General features: G+C 44.3%; 1 protein-coding gene across 1 annotated transcript in view; it reads right to left on the bottom strand.

Moving 5' to 3' along the window:
• Positions 1-10,091: 10,091 nt before the first annotated feature.
• Positions 10,092-25,274, bottom strand: part of LOC124486934 (mitogen-activated protein kinase kinase kinase 11) — a 28,770-nt gene continuing 13,587 nt past the window's right edge. Inside the window, exons 4-10 of the mRNA XM_047048821.1 lie at positions 22,959-23,134; positions 22,498-22,738; positions 20,988-21,104; positions 19,127-19,298; positions 18,661-18,767; positions 17,866-18,486; positions 10,092-16,320 (exon numbers count right to left, since the gene is read on the bottom strand). Of these exons, the coding sequence (XP_046904777.1) occupies positions 15,740-16,320; positions 17,866-18,486; positions 18,661-18,767; positions 19,127-19,298; positions 20,988-21,104; positions 22,498-22,738; positions 22,959-23,134 (2,015 nt within the window). The 3' untranslated portion in view covers positions 10,092-15,739. The remainder of the gene's footprint in view (positions 16,321-17,865; positions 18,487-18,660; positions 18,768-19,126; positions 19,299-20,987; positions 21,105-22,497; positions 22,739-22,958; positions 23,135-25,274) is intronic.

Here is a 25,274-nt window from a genome sequence, read left to right as displayed (position 1 = left end):
AAATATAGTCTGTTTGTGTCGTTGACAGTATACATATACAGTGCCCTCCAAAAGTCTTGGAACAGTGAGGCGAATTCCTTTATTTTTGCTGTAGACTGAAAACATTTGGGCTTGACATCAAATAATGAACGTGAGACCAGAGATCAACGTTTCAGCTTTTATTTCCAGGTATTTACATCAGGATCTGATGCACAACTAAGAAAATATCACATTTTGTTTGAATCCACCCATTTGTCATGTGAGCAAAAGTATTGGAACAGATATACTTAAAACATATTTAAGTGAATAAGACTTAATATTTAGTTGCAAATCCTTTGCTTTCAATAACTGCAGCAAGTCTGTGACCCATTGACGTCACCAAACTTTTGCATTCTTCCTTTTTGATGCTTTCCCAGGCTTTCACTGCAGCCTCTTTCAGTTGTTGTTTGTTTTGTGGGGTTCCTCCCTTCAGTCTCCTCTTAAGCAGGTAAAATGCATGCTCTATAGGGTTTAAGTCTGGAGATTGACTTGGCCAGTCTAATACCTTCCATTTCTTGCCCCTGATGAACTCCTTTGTTGTTTTGGCAGTGTGTTTTGGGTCGTTATCTTGCTGCATGATGAAGGCTCTGCCAATCAGTTTGGTTGCATCTTTCCTTAAATTGGCAGACAAAATGTTTCTGTAGACTTCCGAGTTCATTTTGCTGCTGCCATCATGTGTTACATCCTCAATGAAGATTAATGAGCCCGTCCTAGAAGAAGCCATGCAAGCCCAAGCCATGACATTACCTCCACCGTGTTTCACAGATGAGCTTGTGTGTTTGGGATCATGAGCAGTTCCTTTCTTTCTCCAAACTTTAGCCTTTCCATCACTTTGGTAAAAGTTAATCTTTGTCTCATCAGTCCATAAAACTTTGTCCCAGAATTTTTGAGGTTCATCTCTGTACTTTTTGGCAAATTCCAGCCTGGCCTTCCTATTCTTCTTGCTAATGAGTGGTTTGCATCTTCTGGTGTAGCCCTTGTACTTTTGTTCATGAAGTCTTCTGCGAACAGTAGATAGTGATACCTTCACTCCTGCCATCTGGAGGTTGTTGCTGATCTCACTAACAGTTGTTTTAGGGTCTTTCTTTACAGCTCTCACAATGTTTCTGTCATCAACTGCTGATGTTTTCCTTGGTCTACCTGTTCGACGTCTGTTACTTAGTACACCAGTAGTTTTCTTCTTCTTCAGGACATTCCAAATGGTTGTACTGGCTATGGCCAATGTTTCTGCAATGGCTCTGATTGATTTTCCATCTTCTCTAAGACTCACAATTGCTTGTTTTTCACCCAAAGACAGCGCTCCGGTTTTCATGTTGTTTTCACCTCTGAATACAGTCTGCATAGACAAAACCTATCTTACCCAATCTGAACCTGAGTGTAGACATTCAGTGGTATTTATTGATTGAATAATGTATGTAATAGGACACACCTGGGCAACAAAACACACCTGTCAGTCATATGTTCCAATACTTTTGCTCACGTGACAAATGGGTGGGTTCGAACAAAAAGGTGATATTTTCTAATTTGTGCATCAGATCCTGATGTAAATACCTGGAAATAAAAGCTGAAACGTTGATCTCTGGTTTCACATTCATCGTTTGATGTCAAGCCCAAATGTTTTCAGTCTACAGCAAAAATAAAGGAATTGGCCTCACTGTTCCAATACTTTTGGAGGGCACTGTATATTGTCTCATGCCAGGTCTATAATGGATAATCACTGTCTCGTTTCCCATCAACGACCCATCCGGGACTTTGTTACTGTCAGTTCCGAATTTAGCAACATAAAAGAATCCTGGTGTCAGCCAAGGTAACTGTAGGTGACGTAACCTCTCACATCGCAAACAACCTGAACATTCACACAATCGAAACATTTGTGATTTCAATAGGTGGCATGTTGTTCTTTAAAGAAATGCACCTGATTGACTGATTCATGGTCTTTATTGGAAGTGTGGGTTTGGAAATAAACTGTGTTGCGTAAGAAATCATTGATGGTGAGGGAGGAGGAACAACTCTGCTCCAATTCAATTCAATTATATTTATTGTCAGAACATAATGTGCTGGCACACAGTCAATGAAAGGAGGGCTTCACCAAAAATGATGCGGGGAGGGGGGGGGGGGGGGCACATAGGCACAGGCACAGCATTACATAAACACAGTGTATGCACATGGCAAGACACAATCTAGTAAATGTAACTGCGTGGCAACGTAATTGAGTATGAAAATAGTGCAAACGTGTGGCAGTCGCGCAAAAGAGAGTACAGAAATTGGGGGTGGGGCAGAGGGGGAGATGGTGTGAAGGGTGGTAGGTGAGAGAACATGGATATGGGTGTATGTGTGTATGTGTGTGCGTATAAAGCTCGGGGGGGGGGGGGGGGGGGGTGAGTGAATAGAGTTCAGCCTGTTGGCCAGTTTCAGATGGGTGACATCCGGGGGGAAGAAGCTGTTTCTGAGCCTGGTAGTGGGTGGGCTCAAAGGCTCCTGCAGTGCCTACCTGGGGGCAGAGGGGAGAACAGACGGTGGTTGAGGTGGGTGGGTGGGTGGGATTTCTGCTGATTCGAAGACCTCCACACAGGTAGTGTTTGACATGAACAGGCCTTTTATGGCTGGGAGCTGGCTACTGGTGATATGCAGGGTTGCCTTGACTACCCGCTGCTGGGCTTTCTGGTCTGCGGATGTGCAGATACCATACCACGCACGCAGCTAGGCAGGATACTCTCTACAGCAGCAGTACAAGTTAGAGAGAATTCGGGGTGGTAAACGAGCTTGCCTCAGCCTTCTCGGGAAATACAGGCATTGTCGGGCCTTTTTGACACGGGATGTGATGTCCAGGAGAGGTCCTCACTGAGCAACACTGGAGACTCAATTTGGGCCCTGTAAAGTTCTTCAAACCAACTCCAACAAACAAAGGGATATTCAGATTCTTTATTCACTCAAACGTCAGTCCTCCAGGTTAATATTTATATATATTTTTTAATCTTTCTTTTTTCTCTTTTTTCTTCTCTTTTGTTCTCACCCCACATATTCGCACCAAACCAAAATGAGCTCTCCCTCATGGACTGAATACAACTTGACAATTACGACATGAGAACATGCATCATGAACCGTGAACATTACAGGCCCCACTGATACATTGGGTAGTGATTGCAACTTCTGGATTTCCTGAAGTCCACGATCACCTCCTGACCGTGCGTATCCACTACAGCGGCGCGGAGCGGCGGTTTCCAATACATTTTCAATGAAACCGGGCGTTGACGCTGGTGTAGGGCATTGTGGGAGCGAGCGTCAACGCCCGGTTTTATTGAAAATGGATTGGAAGCCGACTCTCCGCGCCGCTCCGCTGTAGTGGACATGCACGGTTATTCTTGTGGCGTCGTCTGCAAGCGTTATTATTGAGCCCAAATTGTGACTTGGCAAGCAGTAAGGAAAGGGGGAGTAGAGGAGAGGGCTCAGAACACAGCCTTGAGGGATTTGCATTGGGCAAACTGATGAGGGTCAAGTTTGGGGGGGATGGTGTCTTTGATGTGGGCCAGTCTCTCAAAGCACTTCATGGAAATGGAGGTGAGTGCTATGGGTCGGACGTCATTCAGACATGTGGTTGATGGTTGCTGGAGTACGGGGATGAAAGAGGTGGTCTTGAATCATGCGGGGATTGTGGACTTGGACAGTGAAAGGTTTTCACATTTCAAATCAAATCAAATGTATTTGTGTAGCCCTTTTTACACACAAGCATGTCACAGAGGGCTTCACATACGCCCATAGAACTGCCCCTCAACCAACCTAAACCCTCAAGGAAGACAAGGAAAAACTCCCAACGGGAGAAAAAATGGAAGAAACCTTGGGAGGAGAAATTCAGAGAGGGAACCCCACCTCCAGAGACGGTTGGTGACAGTGAAAGGTTTTAATCATTGTTGTGAAGACCTCAGCCAGTTGGTCCGCGCATTCCCAGAGGACAGCCTCAAATGAGCAACTTGACGCGTGACACATTTTCTCAGCACAGACGGGCTCATGAGAAAATGATCAAAACTGTTCAACAAATTGATCAAATAATCATATAGAGGGCAACATTTGCGCACAAATAAGAAATGCATGTCAAATGATTGTGGAAGAAAAATCTGCCCGATCCGTGTAGCAGGGCTTCTGCATGAGACGGGTAAGTGGAGAATATCGATGTGGAAATTCTCCATGATGGTAGCGGGAGGCTATAGGAGGGGTTAGCAATCCCTGACCTTGTAAATAAACGTAAAACCGAAACAAAAATAATAAAGAAAACATGTCGCTACTTTAGTCCAGAACTAGAATACTTTTACTAGGCCTATTACATATTTGGTAGGCACTTCAGTGTTTGTGTAAAATTAAATGGATCTAGGACATCATCCTGGCATGGAAATACTAAGTCACTTGTCAAACAAACTTGATATGATTTCGAATAAAGTATGGTGGTATGCTATTTGGGACGCGGAGAATGTTTATATGAACGTGTGGTAAACACCCCCAGGGTACAGGAAGTTTCACTTGGAGCACTGGAGGCTTAAAAGATATATTAGAGAGAGTGAAAAAGTGTGTATTGTACATGCTGTAGAGAGAGAATGAGATGGGTAGCAAAAAAATGGGAGAAACAGAGAGTGGGATATTGGAACAGAGTCCAGCTACACTGGAAGCACGGGGAAGAGAATGATGGATGAACAGGTACCATCCTTCCAACAGTAGGATCATCCCATCAGTGGAATAGAGCCATTCACACGGTGTCCACCTATCAATCTACGTGTCGGTGAATTCATGTCTTGTGAGGGGATAAGAAGAGAGAGAGGGTGTGCGTGTGAGGGTGAGAGAGAGAGAGAAGGAGAGAGAGAGGGAGAGAGAGAGAGAGAGAGAGAGAGAGAGAGAGAGAGAGAGAGAGAGAGAGAGAGAAAGAAGGAGAGAGAGAGAGAACAGAGAGAGAGAGAGAACAGAGAGAGAGAGAACAGAGAGAGAGAGAACAGAGAGAGAACGGATATAAAGAACGAAGAGGAAAAAAAAGAGAAGAAGTGAACGGGGGTCAGAGAGGGGAAAAAAAGAGGGGTGAAAGAACCAGAGGAGAAGTAGAGAGAGAGAGCAGAGCAGTGTGGGGTATGGATAGGATGGGGATGAGAGGAGGGAAGAGACATATGGTAAAGACGTGAAGCTGAGATTGCAAGATTTCTCAGGGGTGCAAGTATGGAAGTGTGTGTTTGTGTGTGTGTGTGTCTGTGTGTGTGCGTGTGTGTGTGTGTGTGGAAGAGAGAGTATACAGAAAATGTGTGTTCCATCCTTCCCTACTATTTTTGCCCAGTTGCTATAGTAACCAGGCCCTATCACTGAGTGTGTGTGTGTGTGTTTGTGTGTGATAATGTGCTTGGGATGTAAAGCCGCAGACATAGCACTGCCCAATCCATAGGATGTAAGACATGAACTCAAAGCCTATCAAATACAACCCCCCTCCCCCCCCCCCCACACAGCCAGACACAGTAGAACACAGCCCCCACACACACCCATATTCTAATGACCAAGCTACCTTCCAATAAGCTACATGGTTGCTATTAGCTAATCATTCCCCATTTCAAATGACTCATGTGCTTATTTATGCAGAACAAATGAAGGACACATAAGCATGTGCTTGTTAGGGCCTATCCAAGTTAGGTCAACTACTGTGTAGAGTGCTCTAATTAAACCACCATGGCATTGAAGTAATATCCAGCGAGCGTACCTAACTCTGATTTAGTCTTTGAAGACAAAATAGGTTCCCGATCACACAAATGCACACACAAACACTGGTTTCAGCTCATTAGGGTAGTCAACTTTACCACCTAATGAGTTTGTGTGGGCTGTGGCTTTGCCCAAACACACTTTCAAGTGAAAAACAATACTACTGTATACACTGGGGGGAGAGAAAAGATGAAAATCTGATTTAGCAACCTTCTCATTAAGCAGACATGGAGATGACAGAGCACAATAGGAGGGATGACCTCGCAAGGTAAGCATGAATCACCCAGCAAAGGAGAGAGGAAAGGGAGAGGGAGATGTGTGTGTGTGTGTGTGTGTGCGTGTGGGGGGGGGGGAGGGTTATAAGGAGTGAAAGAATCAGACAGAAAGATAAAGCAGAGGAGTTAAAGCAGCATAGAAAAAAAAGGAAATTAACTTCAATTATGGTGAAGTAAAAGTACAGTATAAATGGAAATAGATTCATTATGCGCTAAAAGGAAGATGAATGGACTTCAATTTCATTTGGATAAGCAAGCGGGACCTGGCTAAGAAAACCAACACATCATCATTCCTTTCCACGGAAAACAGGCTATGAATGGTTCTTAAGAACACCATCTATTAAGCCTGTAACCATAACAGCTTACTCTGTGTACATCAGCCCCTCTTAAAAACCTTAAATTGCACTACCTTGGTCCATGAATCAAAATGAAGCTTTTTGTCCCCATGGGACAGAGTTGTAAAGAGAAAAATAGTCCCAAATATTGCGGCCTCCACTGTAGGACCAGATAGATAACATCTCTTTCCCATCTTTATGTTTATCTTTAAATTCCTCCTGGCGCTGTAATGTGTGAAAACAACTGGCCACACTTTTGCAAGAGTCTGTTGTATATGGGATTTTCCATTTTCCAGTGTCCTATTCTTCTCCTGCTTTTCCTGTCCTCTTCATCTACTCAGGCTTATCTTTGTTTCTTTTTTGGGTCAAAGTTTTAATTTAGCTTATTTTCGGCTGATGTGTGGAAAAATGTCTGGACTACAACCAGTTTTGTTGCTGTTTGCTGCGGAGGACACACACCATTCATTTCTCCACATTGTACATAGCATGGCACCTTTGCCATCTTTTTTTTGCAGTAAAACAGGATTTAGGCATTGTATTGTTTTGCTATTGTATTGCTGGCTGTGTGACAAAATAGACTGCGTCCCCATTGAAATCCAGTTATTGTACATACCGAGTGACATTTATTAACAAACTAAATTATCATGTGCTGTGTGACACAGCCAGCTAACATGACTCAGTATTTAAGTGGAGAGGAAATAATGGAGTTGTTTTAGGACCATTTAGATCCATTAAGGAAGCATGTAATTGTTCTCTAGACGAGCATTGAGGCCAACTGAAATATTTACCCTCAAACTCTTTCCCTCTCTGAAGTCTTTCATGCAGATTTATGCGATTCTGTTATCAGCATCCACAAAATGGCTGGGTTTCTTTAGCACTAGTGTTGTGTGAGTGGTAATTGTTTGTGTGCTGCCGGGAGTATCTCCATGGTCCCATCTCTTCACGCCTGCACATACAGTAGAATTAGTAATGTCTGGAAAGTTCTGATTGTCGTTTTAGGTACGGTGATATCAGAGCCCAGCAACTCGAGTAGGTTATTCTGAGTCTCTCGCGAAGAGTGTTTGTGAACCTAATAACAAAAAGGTGACTTTTTCAAATGCCACAGACGCAGTTAATGAAATGATGTTATAGAATAGATTACAGAGAAAGTACCACAAAGAAAGACTCAAATCCAAAAATCGAAGTACACAAGGAAAACGGCAGAAACACTCTCTTTTCGATTCACCCATTCCTGACACCAAGTAAAGTCTTGCCTTGGCGACGCAGCAGAAGCAGAGTTCTGCATGGATTTACATAATGTGGTCTTGTCTGTAATTTCCACGTTCTCAATCTGTCAATCAGGGTCCTCGATCGCTCTCTACAGACGGTGAGCATTCTACGGCTCAATGTTCTCACAACATCATTAGACAGACAGCCAACTGTCCCAAATCAACTGAATGAAATACAAGTGGTCTAAAATCATTTGCTGAATACACATATGTTACAAATCAATGCTAATGACAACCCACGTCATTGAGGTTTTGACACTGTGTTCTTCAGATCTGAGTCTGTTTGGAATGTCAAGCCTTGACACCAAAACATTGTAGTGACTGATCAATGACAAACAATCTGACGCACCACGTGGTCTATGTTGAGGATTCTCCAGGGAAGTGGCTGTACACTAAAAGACTGCCCTCTACTGTTGTTCTCTTGTAACTTTCTTGACTACAATCCATGAATGAAGTGAAAAAGATGAACAGGAAATTTGTTTTTGTTGATTTTTTCACTGCTCTTCAGAAAATGTGTGAGGCATCCTACAGGATGATTGCACCATTGAATAAACTAGCTACTAATACAGACACTAAATGATATACTGCAGACTCAAACTGTGTTTGAGATCACTGGCGTGTGTGAGATCCCATCCATGAGTGAAGGCAGACCGTTTTTAAGAAAAATCCATTTAAAAAAGATAATTAAAAAGTAAGAAAAACTTTGTTTCCCTTGAGAGGTCCTTGCATGGGCGGAAATAAATGAAACAGGCAAAATGTGATTTCTTACACTTGGTGATCTGAGCGGCATTACAATAATATGAACAAAGTAAGCACACTCTTTATGGATTTAAATGAAGGCAAATTTGATCTCACCTTGGGCTGAAGATCTTTTACAGTTTAATAAAATTGTTTCGTCAAAGAAATTGGAGCACTTCAGAGGGGAATAAAAGAGAGAAGAGAAAGACATAGTTTGTTGTGGAGTTTGAATTAGTTCTTCATTTATGATCATGGAGGCCTTTTTGGGGCATCAGATGAATGCAGAATGGGGGTTGTTGAACGTGGATGTTGAACCAAGAGTGCAATCACAGTTTGGTCTTCCACATGCTGCAACATACAATAACATGCCCACCGTAAATCTGAATTTATTTTGAAAGGATCCCTTTGGATGTTCAGACAAATAGATGTTGTCAATGTCAATAAGAGGTCTTTGTTCTTTATTTTTTATAGGAAAATGAGGCTTTCAAAAACATGTCATGTTCAATATGTCCATCTCTTCTCCAAGCATGGCTTATTTTATAAAATAGAGACCTTTTCACTCGATCTTTGATTACTAGAGACGTGCATGATAATGTCAGTTTCAGCCAGTGTTCCTGGCTCTCCTTTTTCTGTGTAGTCCTGAGCAACAACCCCTTGAATGATTCCTATTTGATGACCAAATGTAACATTTTACACTGGATTGTTTTCATTTGTTTATATATATGGATAGAGCTGTTATATGAGACTCATATAACCGTCATATCCCTTTGTGCATGACGACAGTAAAACATAAAATAAACATCTACATCATAAACCCTGCACATTAGGGACACTACCCATCACTTTCACACCTCTAGCATAGACGACTTTGCTCATGTCTGAGGTTGGACACGTCGTTTTGTTTGAGACAGTGTTCATATCGGTGTGAAAAATGTATGATTGTGGCTGTTATCCTGACAGAGATAATTGTACAATAGCATCCCACACGGCGTGGGAGAGGTCATGTCTGACCTGCAGGTACGGGTCACACTCGCTCTACCTTTCTCTTTACCCCTCTCTCTCTCTCTCCCTTTCCCTCTCCCTTTCCCTCTCCCTTTCCCTCTCTAACTCTCTCTCTAACTCTCTCTCTCTCCCTCTCCCTTTCCCTCTCTAACTCTCTTTCTAACTCTCTCTCTAACTCTCTCTCTAACTCTCTCTCTTTCTCTCTCTCCCTTTCCCTCTCTCCCTCTCTCCCTCTCTCTCTCCCTCTCTCCCTCTCTCCCCCTTTCTCTCTCTCCCTTTCTCTCTCTCCCTTTCTCTCTCTCTCTCTCTCTCATACAGGCAAACACTCCTTTGTTCTCACATCCGCACACGCACTCACTTCAGTGGTCCCCTCTCCTCACTCCATCAGCACCTGCCGTGGCTAGAAAGCACTGGAACATCATCCTGGTTACAACATAATGTTAAAGGCCTTTCAATGATCCAATATTTTTGACCCCGTATCTCTCTCATGCATTATATATGCATCCGGCATTAGTACTGTAAATAAGGCTTTTACAATTATTTTCTGTGCCCTTTACAGGCTATGTCTCATAGCATAATAGTGTGATAATCCATTATTCAAGCACACCATTCACAAGGCATAAAAGCAGCAAGTCAAGTAAACTGATAAAGACCATTAGGTAACTAATTAATGACGAGCTTTGAATAATAAATCAAAGAGAGATGCCATTACTTTATGGTTGTTAAAATTTTATTTGGTCTTCTTGCTTGTTGCTTTTTTCCACAGGTTAAAACCCATTACAATAGTCAACAAAAATGGCAAAACACGTTTTCACATACGGAATGATAAACACACAACGCACAATATTATAAAAAGAGTTTGATTAGGCCCAGCCCAGTGTGAGATTTCACAGACACACAACATTGGCAACATAACAACAGAATATCTCGAAATCCCCCCCCCCCTCCTAAAAAAAAAGAAAGAAAGATAAACACACTTCTTATACGGGCACAGTCAAATGTGGGGTTGTATTATGGCGATGCAATGCAACACGATGGTCTTTAAATAGCTCACCCTTACAACAACATAGTAGACACATGGAGGAACATGACTCAAACACAAAGCAAATAGATAGTCTACTGAGACAGAGCGGAGGTGACACCAGGTTGTCGACTATGTTCAAGCAGTATCAGAGACCTCAACTCTATCTCGACAAATATAGCAGTTTTATGCACATATACTCCGGTTTGGGTGCCTTAGAGGGACGTTGTGGCAGCACTTGATGGGAGATTCTATAGTTTCATTTACAGGCCAGAACAACCCTTCAAAGTGGGTAGAATTATCAAGTGAAGACATTTTTTTGCTCCAAAAAATCGGATATTCCAACACATTTTTCAAGCGGAAGAAAAGTATCCCATGCAAAGCACCCATACTCAAATAGCAACTGATCCCATTTTAAATAATCCAGTGAATACCTAAAAGTAAAAGGGAAGGAAAACGTTGCCAAACAATATCAAGCACCTAAAGTAGAGTCTGTCTGTAGTCCTCTTAACAAAAATCCAGTGTGTAAAAAGGTGCCTATCATAAATAAAATATAAAATTTCATCTGCATTTTTCCCATATCCTAAGCTTCATAGAAAGTTCACCACAGGCTTTCACAGGCCGGAGTTCTAACAGTACTCAGATGTTGTGAGTAGAATAGATTTCCACCACACAAAAATCTGGAAATTGCACCATTCGCCATATCCTATAGCCATGTCTGTTCAATTGGACCTGGGCTGGTCATTCAACAAAATGTCTTGATGGTTTTGGGGTATCAAAGCTTCCCAAATTTTGAGTGTGCTTTCTGTTTAAAGTTACCAAATAGGCAGGGGAAGAAGCAAATGGCCAACCAAATATTTAGTGATGAATCTGATTGGGTTCCTTTCTTCCTCTTTCTGTCAATGTCAAAGGGCTTTGACGTCTCCAGACATATCCCTTGAAATGAACAAAATTGGTTATAGGACTGCCTTAAAATATTACAATGTCCTGCACAAAGTTGTCAATTGCACATTTAAAAAATCATTGTAAATTATCTCTAGTCCGTTCTGCCAAGACGTCAACATCCAGACAAGACAATAGCAATAGCAGTCTGGCAGTGGAAATATGAGGAGTGCCTAGTCCTGGGACTTAATAACTGCTTAAATTAAACCAAACACACGTTTAGACCTGCATGTATGAAAAACCTCAACACTGGGCCTGCTGCATTCCATTGTCTTTTAAACAAATCAGTCGCCATCACCCTGTCGCACATAATTGGGGTTCTAAATGTTATCATCGGAGCAGGAACAGCAGATGGTATAAGGAGAAATTAAGGCCTCGGCCTGAAACGGATTGCAAATAATGTTTAATACTTAAAAGAGCTGAAACATAAGTGAGGCCAGACACCTTGCTGCCTGTGGCACCCCGGGGGTCTAACCGCCTCCACATGACCGTAAAACGTAGTTTTAAATCGTGTTTTGGTTTGTTTGTTTGATGACATCGCACTGAATAAAGGTGTGGGCAGGTATTTCCGTACCTACATCTTGAGAGAAATGCAAAAGCCACTCTGATAGCTGTTCACTTGCGTGCGGGTCAAATTTCAAAGCGGAGTTTCTAATTTCGCTTCTCAATCATTCAATATAAGAAATACACTGTAAGGGAAAGGGCCATCATCCTGGGTAAATAAGAAGCGTGCCCTGGCCTTGGCTGAAGTCATCGATTTCATTAACTAAGTGGGATTTGGAAAGTGAAGAAAAACAAATGAGCAACTGTAATTTGCTTATGTCACTAACCCCTACCCCTGAAAGAATTACACGGTCACACGGACACTTAGGGAGGATAATTAATAGAGCTTGAATCTACGAAATAGCACCCTAGTAATGTTCTGTGTGTGTGTGTGTGTGTGTGTGTAAAAGCGTGCCTACTTCTTCAGCAAGGGTATGTTTCACTTGCCCTGTCAAAACCGTTCAAAATACAGATTTGCAAAGACGAATGAGGCGACGCCCGAAAGAGCGGCATGTCACAAACAACTCCTGAAGAGCTTCTTATTGGGAGCGCCGTTTTGTCTAGCTGTCAGTCAGGTGACAGGCCCAGACCTGACAGGCAACCAGGAAAATCAGCCTTTCCTGTAAAAAAAAAACTATGTCGCGGTCACGCCACTGGTCACAGAATCAGAGAAGTGGTGAACAACGGGGCACTGAAAGGAGATACGACTTAAAGGGATTGCGTCGGGTGTTCTATGTATGTTTTTCTGAGATTACAAATGATTTATTAACATATAGTGACTACCTCAAAGCTTGTTGTAAAGGTTACATGGAATCGCTCTGTTAGTACGCACCAGAAAAAAGGCCACAAAAGCAGGCTTTTTGTAGCTTGTATTTTTGTCAGAAATACCCTATAATTTAGCCAAGTAAAGTCACATCTCCTATATATAATGTTGGGAAACAAATCTGCTCTTGGAAGGACAGAAATCCCACAACATCCAAACAAAGTTGTGAGCTCTTTCTATTTTTCAACAACACACTGACTACAGCTGCTAGCATAAACCTTAGGTCTATCCAGGTCTACAGATAAGACATGCTGGATGATTACAGAGTGAGTGGGTTAGGGCTTGGTATTGTGGCTACTGAATGGCAAATAAAGAACCAACACCACCTCAACCCTCACACCTCGTTCCTCTTTGAACCATGGTTGTCAAAGTCGTGACTTCCACCCTCCGTAATAGCGATGAGAGGATATAGCTCTTGTGGACTTTGCCTGTTTGAAGCTAAGGCACTAAGGCGTCTTCTGTGGATTAGGGCTATAGGCAATAACACACCTGTCACATCTTAGGGGCGGTCTCATAGGAGGGAAAAAGCAAGGGTAGTGGCTTTATATTCAATCTCCCAGCTCTGTGACAGTGCATATATGTCGTGTAGACACACCATGGGCTGTTGGGTTGACTGAAAGGTCAATATAGGAAGATGTAACAGTACTAAAGCCACAGTGAAAAGAAATTGAATTCATGATTAATTCTAAGGCCACTATTCCTTTTAAATCTATGACCACTGTATCACAGGGAATTGGTTGGCAGGGCCACGAAAGTCCCAGCTTAGTACAACGTTTTTTGTAACAACTGGTTTATAAATCATAAATACTCTAACCTTCATTACTTGTTTTGGGGGATTTCTCTTATGGTTGATTAAAAAAAATCGCTGCACTTTTCTTTGCCTTTTTGCAGATGAATAACCCTCATTGAAGAGGATCATTTTAGAAACTTTGGAGTTTATCTGATTTCAACCCAAATAAATCTCACTAAAAGTCTTCTGTACAACTGGTACATGAAGAAATACTTATATTCTGGGAGGTATCTTCTTTTGACATTATGAGAGTGGACTAGTATGTCATTCTCAGGACAGGTTAGCATAGAACAGAATTAGAAGATGGGATATAAAGAAGAATGAAAGGTATTTCATTGCAGTTGATTTCACATAAGGGGAGGAGAGGTAGAGAGGGAAAGGCACCTTATTGGTTGAGATTCAGTCCAGTCAGTAGTTCATTAGCCAATGGCACCACAAAAATCGTGAAAAAGTGGACATGTAACCTCATTGGCTCTACAAAGGGATAGGCTCTGCCAGGAGAGGCTGTCGATTTCCATACAGGGTTGTGTTCTGAAAGTGGGGTATGTCCTCTGACATCTTCACCCAAGCTACTCTAGCAACTTCATCAGATTCATTAAACCGAAATAGACTCGTAAGTATACCTTATAATATACAAGAGAAACTCAATTAGCCAAATATCTCAATTGCTCATTAAACGAACCCTGTCGTCGTCGCAAGGCTAATTACCATCATCAGGAATTGCTCTTTGTCGGAATTAGAGTTAGAATTAGTTTAATGACAATGTTTCCCACTTCAATTGGACTCCACTCCCTGGAACATAATAGCTTAAGTACTGCGATGACATTGCGACAGTCGTTGGAGGCAAAAAGGTGATCCTGCTTGTTCTGTGGCTGGGCCCAAGTTGTGGAACAACCTCCCTCTCCATGTTCGATCTGCCCCCACCATCGCATGTTTTGAATCCAGGCAACAACAAAAAAACACGTGTTCTCTCTGGCTTTCTAGGTGTTTCCAGATGTGTTTATAAGGGTTTTGTTGCTGTGTTGGTTTAATTTGTACATTTCTGTTGCCTTTACTTTTACTGTGTAAAGCACTTGGGTTAACCATCGCTTGTTTTCATCTGTGAAATACAAATAAACTGACTTGACTCTGCTTTTTGTATTGGCTGTATCTGAACTGCTGTTATTGGGTCTCCAATTATGACAACACTTATAGCTGTGGGCCATAAAATAATGCCTGTGAGAAATAAATGCCCTTACATTTGGATCCATCTAGCAATGAATTCTGAGTCGTAAGAGCCAAACATGACAGACAATACTGGACCAATGAAAAGTAAAAGGCAATGGTTATGGCCCCTCCCACTCTCCCTGAATCCTGTACACAAGCAGTCACATTCTTTGGCATATAACAGGGCTGCTCCCTTCGCCCCTTACATTTTGTTGCCAACAAGCCCAATAACCACTAGAATTCCAGGAATGCCATCATTGGAATGTTATTGGAAAGTTATCTGCTTCCTGGTGGATGTCTGGACCATGGTTTGTCCGAAGAATTCTAGGGGATATTGAAACCATTTTGAGTGCTCGCTCTCCCAGTGAACACACTACCTTACCTCACCACTGCTCCAACTCACGCTCCCAGCCTGACTGGGGTCCTTAACACATTACTAGTTTGTTAACATCTTCCCAGCGCATTCCTTACACGTGTTAATCATTTTCAAGAGGTCAATGACAGAATACTGAATGGAGTTGCTCACAAAACCAGACTCGCTGATTGCCCTGTGTGCTTAAAGAGCCTGTGGGGAAGGATAAGGCGAGCTTTACTGTATCCAGGACAACATTGTCAAAAACGCTTCAAAAGGTAGTAGAGATGAGAGGTGGAGATACCAGGAGTCTGATTGAGTCTGAAGACGGCTACTGATCTGCCACTTCAGAGAGAGGGGTGGGGGGCAGACGGATGAGACAAGAATCCTCTTTCAGGCATTCGACTCCGTCACACGGCATAGATAGCACGGCTCACACGGCTGGGTAGCTTCCTGGTTTCTAAGGCAACCGTTGTCGATAGACGGAAGAATCCACTGATTGGGCTCTCTGGGTTTCCACAGGGAAGTATCCTCCTGGAGTGGAAGGGCCTGGTGCATTTTAGATTTTAAAGGATTGCAAATCCCTGTTTATACAGGATATACACACTCTGGCTATCCAATTAAGGAGGCCGTCCTTTCATTTCAAATTCAAATAAAAACCTCCATGTGAGAGGCGGACCTCATGCCCTGCTGGCGAGGTCGGGTTTAGAACCTGTCGTCTCTGAGTTGCGTGGGGGACTTGAACGGTTTGAGTCCCAAAGTCCTCCGAGGTCGTGTTTTTTCTTTGGTGACCTCAAGGGGTGGACTGCAGGTTGGCCACCCCAGGTCAATGAGGGGGGAGCTGGCCGGGTTCAGAGGCCCCAAGCGGACTGTGGGCAGGGTCGGTGACCCATTTGTGGAGCAGGGGGCGGAGCGGGAGGTGGGAAAGGGGGCCGAGAAAGGGTCGAAGGGTGACGGGGCGTCTGGGGTGCTCGCGGGGTCTGCCCGGAGTGCGAAGGGGTCACAGTCTGGGGAAGGGAAGGGGTCACAGTTGGTGAAGGGGTTGGTGGGTGAGGGCTGGTAGCTCAGCGTGTGACTGTCTGCGAGCGGGGGCTGTCGCCTGCCAGCTCCTGCTGAGATGAAGCTCCAGGGGTCGATGCGAGGTCGGTTGGGGGAGGGGCGCGGGCGGGGGATGACGCTGACCTCCAGGCGGCGTGTTTTGGGGCTTAACAGGCCAGGGTTGGGGGACAGGGAGAGGGGTTTATACTCCGACTCCATCGTGTCTTGGCACAGGGGCAGGTCCAGAACTAATGAAGAGGAGAAAAAAGAACGAGTTCAATAGTGACACATTCGACTGAGGTGGAAAAGAGACTTATGATGTATACGGTGAAGTGCAAAAGTCTTAGGCAGATGTACTGCATGAGGTTGTTATATATGTTTAATTTTCTGCATTCATGTCAGTAGAAATGCACAATATTTAGATTGCTTTTAGTTTAGTCGTTGGATTTCATTTCATCTGAAAGCAATTTGACCACATGTTTTCTTATTTATTTTGTTATCAAAAAATTTTGCACGGTACATACGATACACATATGGGCCCATGATGATATGAATTGATGATATGATTCTATGTCTACCTAACAGGAGAAGAGGGGGCATTTGCAGCCCTCTATGTAATTTGCTGCAACTGTGACAGCAACAACTTGAACCCAAGCTTGCGTGCCGACGCAGGGACTCTACAGGCGAGGGGACAACCCAGAGATGTGACAACCCCTCAGAAGCTCTCAGCGCTTGTTTAACAATTCACCGAACAAGAAACAGCACTCAGGGAGACAAGCACCCATTTGTTTGTTTTTTACTCTCCTCCAGACATAACTCAAAAAGAAACATATTTGTATACAGTTCAGTACAACAGACCATTGTCATGTAACAGACGTGGCTGCACCCCCGTCTGAGGTACAGTTGGCCGATCTTCGACCACACCCAGGATCGATCCAGCCACCTCCCCGAACTCAAGCGCGACCACTACCAACTACGCTATTGAAAAGCTAGCAATTTGTTGGAGCAGTTGGCCTGAATACATACCCGAGGACTGAGTTTAACCGATCTAAACCAGCTATACTAACAATGGCCGGGTTTCCCAGATTCGTTAAGAAGCTCTTAACGCTAAGAGCTTCTTAGGAACGTTCTAAGAGCGTTTTCGAGCGTTAGCGTTAAGAGCTTTTTAACGAATCTAGGAAACCCGGCCAATGTTTTCTTGTTTGAATCTCATTTCTAAGATCCCAAAAAATCTAAGTACCGGTACATGTTTAGCTACACTGGCAAGGCTGTTAGTCTTACAAAGGACATCTACCTCTGTTTACCGACTTCATGTCATTTGAAAGATTACAGTTATTAGCTGCATAAAGTGTAAATACCGTTGAAATACTGATTAACCCCTAGGGACTTAACAACATGATAGCTCCTGTGAAGAATTCATTTCTGCGATTTAGACAGATTTTATAGTGAGAACGAAAGTGAAGCCGCGTCTGTATCATTCTTAAGAGTCTTTAAGAATTACCTTTCCACTGGCGCTCCCCTCTTCACCACAGACATCAAACTGTGCCACAGCATTGCTTATGTAACTAATAGGAGATGCATATGTATGAGGTGTGTGTTTTGGGTTTTGAATAATGAAATGTGCATCGCCCCCCCTGGTGTGTGTCTGTGAGGAGGGAGGGAGGGAGGGTGGGTGGCGGTGGGGGGGGGGGGGGGGGGGGGTCTTGGGTGTTGAATAATGAAAGTATTGGGGGGGTGGATGTGCAAATATATACAGTATATGCGTGCGTGCGTGTGTGTGAATGCAAGCTTACCTAGCTGAGAGGAGTACAGTCCCTGGCTCGCCATCCTCGCACTGTCGACCCCGGGGCTCCAAACCCCCCCACCGAGCTCCCCGTTGCTGTGATGGGGGCACAGAGCCCACTCCCCTGGGCTGCCCTGACCCGGGTGCTGCCGTGGTGTGGGGGGGGTCCGGGGGGTCCGAGGGCTACTCCGATCGCGGCGATTCGGGGGAGGCGGCGTGAGGGGCAGGGGCCTCACCTCGGGAGGGTGCAGGGTGAAGTCGAAGAGGGTCGCCGGGAAGGGTTCCGAAATGGAGAACGTGATGAGGTCTTCCACCGTAGGGGGATCCAGGGAGCAAGCGGGAGATTTGGGGCCGGCGATTTCCATATCCGAGGGGATCCGGTGGAGCTCCTCCAAGGGCGCGTGGTTAGTCCTGGGGGGCACCCGCGGGGGCACATCCAGACAGCGTCCCAGGGCCACGGAGGCCAGGAGAGACCCCCCTCCCAGCAGGGCCCGGTGGGTGGTCCTCAGCGGGCCAGTGCTGCCCAGGAATCCTCGCTCTGGCTGGGGGGAGCCGGCCGGGGAGCCCCCCTCCTCACTCCCAGAGTCTCCCTGAGGTACGGTCAGGCGGTGAGGCTCCTTCACTGATGAACCTGGAAAAAAAGAAAAAAGGTTACGCGGAAATCCTTGTTTGTAAAAAACCTAAATAACAAAAAGAACATATTATTATATAAGATAGACAACGTCAGCTTACTCTTTTACTGTCATGTGTTTTGTATTGAACCTCTATTCACACCGGAGGAGGCCATTGGGAGAGGAAGGGTTACCGTTTAGGGCTGGCTGGGGTGTTGGCGGTCTGTACTCCTCAAAGTCGTCCTTGGAATCTCCGTTCTCATTGCTGTCCATCCCCAGGAGTTTAGCTCTCATTGATAGACTGAAAAACACACACACACACACAGACACAGACACACAGCTAAAAACAAGGGGAAATACTGCCAGTCTATATCTGATGAAAGCGCTGGTAGCTTGGGTCAACAAAAGACAAAACGAGGTGACAGAAACTTCTAAAGCTCTCTGTCAGACAAATGTAAAAAGTTACTTGTATCCAAGTGAACAAAGATTGTTTAAACTGCCTAAACACATCTCTGGAAATCTTTTCAACCTTTGCCTTTGATGTGTCCAAGCTATAAAGGTGTTAAAAGTATGGCTCCAACTAGAATTATTTCGTAAGAAACTGCGGTGCTTCAGAAGTGAGATGGGCTGCCAGTGTTTTATGATGATGTGGCAAAATACCTGCTTTCCTGAGGACTGAGGCGAAGCACTTTGGGGCTCTGGGGGCTCTTGGGGCTCTGGGGCCTCCAGTGGGGGCCCAGCCTCAGGTCCCCATTGGCCTGCTTTGTGGGCGGGGCCTCCAGGGGCCACATGGAGCTCAGACCAAATGCCCTGCTGTTCTCACTGGGACTGACTGGAGAGAAGAAGGAAGGAGGGAGGGAAAGACAGATGGGAATTCGAAAGGCAAGAAGGGGGTTGGCATCGTTCGGATTGAGAGAGAAGGAGAGAGTAAGGGGAGAGAGAGAGAGAGAGGGAAAGGGAGAGAAAAAAGGGAAACCGCCGTCATTTCATACATGCACACACACAATATTCAATTCACTGACTGACAATTACTAGGTCAGACGGTTCCCATTCCCATACACAGCAACGATGGTGCCACAGAGTGGCAACAGTGGTATCCTGTACTTTATCCTACCGCCGTTGTCTTGAGGTGAACAAAGTATGAGCGAGAGGAGCCCAAGTGTTCGGACGGAGAAAGAGAGACAGAGGAGGGAATGAAAGGGGAAAAAGTGTGTGTGAGAATCCACCTGGTGCGGACACACTTTAAGGTTTTCAGCCCCTCATGCCAACAGCCATGAACCGTTGTGTGTCTGAGAAATTGTGCGAATGTTAAACCATCCTGGCGCAAATCTCAACAGCGCCGGCAGCCATTTAGTACAGGTGCACACACACTCGGCGTAATAGCATACATATACAGTACACACCCTGGAATCCCAAAAGATGGTTCCAGAAGGAAAAGTGCCACAAGGCTGATGTTAGTGTCTCTCTCTCTCACACGCACACACATTCACGTTGCAGACAGGCAGCTACCTCCAGGGACTAAAGCAAATAGATGCTAAAGATGTGATCATACTAACAAAATTCCACCCCATATGGCTTTAGGGTTCAATAAGTCATAGTCTGCGACAGTTTACTATGACAGGGAAACAACAGATGTCTCCTTAATAGGGAAATACATTTTAATGACAGTCAGTCTGAAGCCCTCGGAAATCAACATTAACAAGACACATTACCCAGCCCCGAATCCAATCCACTTTTTAATGAATAAATAAGCCAAACAGATGTTTTGGATTTGGAAAACCACTTATACAGCTAAACATCTCACCACAGATTGTACTTTTAAAAGTTGCCGCAATATTACGAGAGCTGATTCTTCTTGGAGATGTTTTCTCTCTCTCTTTTTTTTTGGGGGGGAGACATGGAAATGCAAGATTTTGCAAGGTGTGCCCTATGGGGTGGATTGGCCACTAAAGGGAAACTGCTGACTTACATTTGTCTCAATGTTGGGATGAACACTGCTGTAAATCATTTCAGTATAATTTTTTTTTTTTACTCAGGACTGAAACATAGAGCCTAATGAATATCCATTTACTTCTTTCTAATTCAGCGAGAAGCTTAATGGTGAAGGTTTTTTTCAGCGTCAGGGGCAAAGCCTAGAGCAAGGACTCCCTTAACTGGTTCAAACGACAAACTACAGGTGCATGTCTAGGGTTGGAAAAAATAAATTGCAGATCTGTTATAACAAAAGGAAGTCTAAAGTCTGAAACAAACTATTGTTGCAAAAGGGTGTGTTTGAGAAAATAAAAGCGCGATGGGAGAGTTTAAGAGTGGGTGGACGAAAGGGGATGAAGAGAGAGAGAGGGACAGAGCTTGAGGTGTGGGACGTTTGTATGTGTGTGTGTAGGGGGGGGGGGGGGGGGGGAGTATGAGTGTGTGTGATTTGAATGTTTATGAGTTTGTGCATGTTACCATGGATACTACTTCAATTGTATGTGTGTGTGTGTGTTTGTGTGCTTGTGCGAAGACAGAAGCCTACACTTACGTTGGATTGCTCGGAAGCGTGGGCCAATGGAAGGGGAGGTGCCGGAACCCAGATCTGGAGAATTCCTTCTTTTCTCCAGGCCAGGAGACGCCTGCACTGTGATCTTGTGAATAAAGTCTGTAGGACACACACACATATACACTAGATGGCAGAGGTATCTTGTGGACAAAAATCACAATCACATGAGCAAAGGATTAAAATTCAACATATGCTTGGACTCGTACCCTTATTTTGAAGGGGGGGGGGGGGATTATCGGGGAGTGTCTCCCTTGAAAATAACTTTCATGAAAAGATCTTTCATGTGGTTTGGGCTTCTTCCTTCTAGGATGCCACTAGAATAGAAGTGTTGGCATGAAGCACAGCTTCAGTAGATGCTGTTGGGAGGAACTAGGAAAGGCCCAGCCCTGAGCTATAGCCTGAGCTGGACTGTGATGGAAAAACAGGACAAGAGCAAAGTAAAATAGGAAGAGAAAGGAAGCAAAGGAGAGAGTGAGCAAAAGAGTGTGCCTGCGTGTGTGAGGATGAGAGAGAGAGAGAGACATGGAGAAATGGAAAGAGAAGGAAAGAGAGGGAAATAGAGGGAGAGAGAGATAGAGAGAGATGGAAAACGAGAGAGAAAGGGAAAGAGGAAGAGAGAGATGGAAGGGGAGGGGAAGTTGGAGAGAAAGATGGAAAGAGAGAGGGAGAGAAAGGGAGAGAGATGGAGAGAAAGAAGGAGAGAGAGGTGGAAGGGAAGGGAGAGAGAGAGAAATGGAAACACAAAGGCAAGAGAGAGAGAGAAAGAAAGAGAGAGTGAGAGGGAGAGAGAGAGAAATGGAAAGACAAAGGCAAGAGAGAGAGAGAGAGAAAGAAAGAGAGAGAGGGAGGGAAAGGGAGAGAGAGAAGGAAAGAGAAAGGGAGCGAGAGATGGAAGGGGAGGGAGGGAGGGATAGGTCACGCCAGCCAGCAGCCAGGAGAGACAGGAAGCCCACACAGGCGTGGTCGTCTCCATCTCCCTCTCATCAACCCCCCACCAAATCACAACCCTGCTGCTGGGAAACGCCTGACCACACCACCACACACACACACAGCTATAAACACATGCACACACACGCAGACTAACAGACAGACCCATACACAAACCCAGACACACACACACACAAACATACAGACACAAGGAGTACTTGTGCGTGCTCCTGGATAAAGTATATATCTGTCTGCAGTGGTGAAATGCCTCATGAGGAATGGTGAGTGTACAGTTTGGGAAAGCATATTGCAACACAGCACAACACGGTTGCTGACGTGCAAGCTACTTTTGAAAATGTATTGTCATCCCTCCCTGAGTGACTTATCAGTGACTTTGATCATTCTCAAACAGGAATCTCAAACAGGTCAGAAAAGCCCGATCCACTTCAAACGGCACTGGAACCCCCTTGAAACGCCACCGTCACACTGAAACGCAACAGCCTTACGGGGTGTCCAGAAACGCACGACTGCCCCCCCCCCCCCCGTCGCATTGCTCTCCCCCCACCTTGCGGCATGCCGATCTTCTCGCCGTTCTTGCCCTTGAGCTTGTGCTTCTTGAAGGTGCCCTTGCGCTTCTTGACGTTGGGCTTCTCCTGGTTCATGTGGAGGATGAGCAGGCTGAGCTCGCGCTCGAACACGTCCTGCTCCCACTGGGCCAGCTGCTGCTCGCGCTGCCGCAGGAACTCCTCGTGGGACTTCTGCTCCAGCGCGGCCCGCTTCAGCTCCTCCTCCCGACAACGCAGCTCCTGGGGGAGGGGGGGGGGGGGGGGGTTTCATATCATGGGATTCCCGTTCATGCTGTTTGTCACTGACGACTTGTGCGGTGGATCATTTATGATTTGGTTTGATGGATGGATGGATGGAGGGATTAGTGGGTGGATGGTTGGAAGTTCATAACTGGCTGCCAGCCTACACCAACACGCATTCAGAGACCCAGGATTCCCACGCGCAACCACACGCACGCACCTTCTCCTTGGCCCGGAGCTCGTCGAACATGTCCTGGATCTCCAGCTTCCAGTCCTCCTGGAGGGAGTGGAAGGAGTCCTGGGGCATGTCCTCCATCACCTGCTGCTCCAGGGCCGTCAGCTGGGACAGGATGGAGGCAAAGTCAGGCCGCCGATGGGGGTCCTGGTCCCAGCACTCTGCGGGGAGACACACACTTTGGGTACAACACACACACCTCGTGTACAACACACACAACTTAGGTACACTGGGGATTGACGTTGTCGCCATTTTGGTTGCATATGCTCCCCCAAATTGTATCTGTTCAAGCTCAGAATATATTTGGGAGCACTTGTGCGAGTAATAATCACTATGGTGAGACTTTTCTCCCCAAAACGCTCGCTAATTAGCCTGCTGCACGGTGTGTGCCGGCTGTGAGTTGATACAGTGACCGGTCTACCATTCAATCCAACGTTACATAACCAGTTAAACTTGATTTTTATGTTCTTGAAGATTTTAGATTGGTTAAAATCAGCTGTCAATCACTCCATGTTACTGCGCACTGTTGTAACATGACAGGGAACTAACTAACGCTAAAAGTTATAGGAGCTGAAAAGACAATATAACATTTTTGGTTGGGTGCTCCAAAACTTTTGGTGGAGCTCCTAACTTTTTTAGGTTGGGAGCACCAGTGTTACCAAGTGAAAAAGTTCATTTCAAGCCCTGTGTACGACACACACCTTATCAATACACACACACCTAAATATTTTATGTTGATTATATTTTTCACACGTTAGATGAACGTATCTGTTTGGACAAGGTCGAAAAAAACGAACACAGGCCATTGTTAAATCAAATAAAAAACTTTAGATCCTTACTATTTCACCACATACTCCACTTTTGAAAGTCTGGAATTGTAGGCTTTTGTTTTAACTGATTATAATTACTGTAATTACATATTATTATGTGTAATGCTCACAATATTTCTTTGATTCTTCCAAAAAGCAGCAAAAAAACTTTCTCTATTCTGACATCAGGTCATTCTTGCATTTTGGTGGTGTATGACATTAGCATTGCCCAAAGCTGTTGTCCAATCAGCTACTTATGTAAGCACGATTATGGTTATTACAGAAAGTGCAACTGCACCTGTAGGAGTTTATATTCATCCCAAAGAAGGCTTTTGCTGCATCACTTTGTTTTGCCATAGATCTCACTACCTCCCAAAACGACTCCAGAGAAGCCAATGAAGTGTTTATTGTCAAGCTCATTAGTATTATCACCGACCAAGAATGAAAAACGAAAAGAATACATGAAAGGCAAAAACCTGTGCTTCATGTGAGTTAAGCTCGGTGAAAAGCTTCAAAAGAAACATTAACTCTAGTCAGAATTATTTCCCCAGCTCACAGGCAGTTTTTCTGATTTAAATGATCATGTAGCTAAAATGAATGTAGCCTAGTGCATGAAATTCCCATTTGAGTTCTATTTCTCTCATTAAAAAGTAACTAAACACTGAAACATCTTTCTTTTTTGAGTCAGACCATTACATTAGTAGGCCTATTCAAGCACTTCTAAAGTCTTGGTGTTGATTCTGCAAAATCATTGCAAAAGTGTTATTTTGATCATTTGACAGTAAATCCCAGCAGTATTTGCCCCATGTGGGTTCTATCTTTAGAGTAATTTGAGACGTGTGTTTTCAAGGAACTCAGGGAAGGTTGCGTGTGATAACAGGTAATATGTGTGTATCATTAAAGGAAGACCCCAAATTACTGTTCCAGGAAATCCCCTACTAAGGTTGAAATTGACTCCAGATTGATTATTTGGTGAAAGGGGTACATCCACAATCCGGCTACCAATAGTATGATGGTTTCAGTCAAACTGTAATATTTACCTTTTATTCAAATGTAAGTTCTATTGGTTTGTTATTTACATAGTAGTCTAGTTAGTAGAAGTCTAGTAGTAGTCTAGTTAGTTATTCAGTTACAGCATGCCATAGTAACAATATACACCCATAGTTATTCATTTGATGTATGAGTCTGTTTAAAATAAGTAGTTATGTGAAAAACAATCAAATCAAAATGTCAAATGTATTCATATTTAGCATTTAGTAGCCTAAATATATCACAGATTTGAAATATGCTGTCTGTGGTCTGTGGTATTTAGAATCTGAATTGATGTGCCACAATGCTTTGTGCTTAGTAATGCAGCGTCGATATCAAGTAGCCCGAAGTTAGCAAACTCGTAAGACTCAACTTCCCTTCCATATGTGACATTACTGAAACAAAGCTGCGAGAAAACAAAATGGTGTCGTCAAAAAGAACCATTCGCACACACACACACACA

The sequence above is a fragment of the Hypomesus transpacificus genome, chromosome 25 (genome assembly GCF_021917145.1).
Source record: "Hypomesus transpacificus isolate Combined female chromosome 25, fHypTra1, whole genome shotgun sequence".
In the NCBI taxonomy this organism is placed as follows: domain Eukaryota; kingdom Metazoa; phylum Chordata; class Actinopteri; order Osmeriformes; family Osmeridae; genus Hypomesus; species Hypomesus transpacificus.
This window is presented reverse-complemented; position numbering and strand designations above follow the sequence as displayed.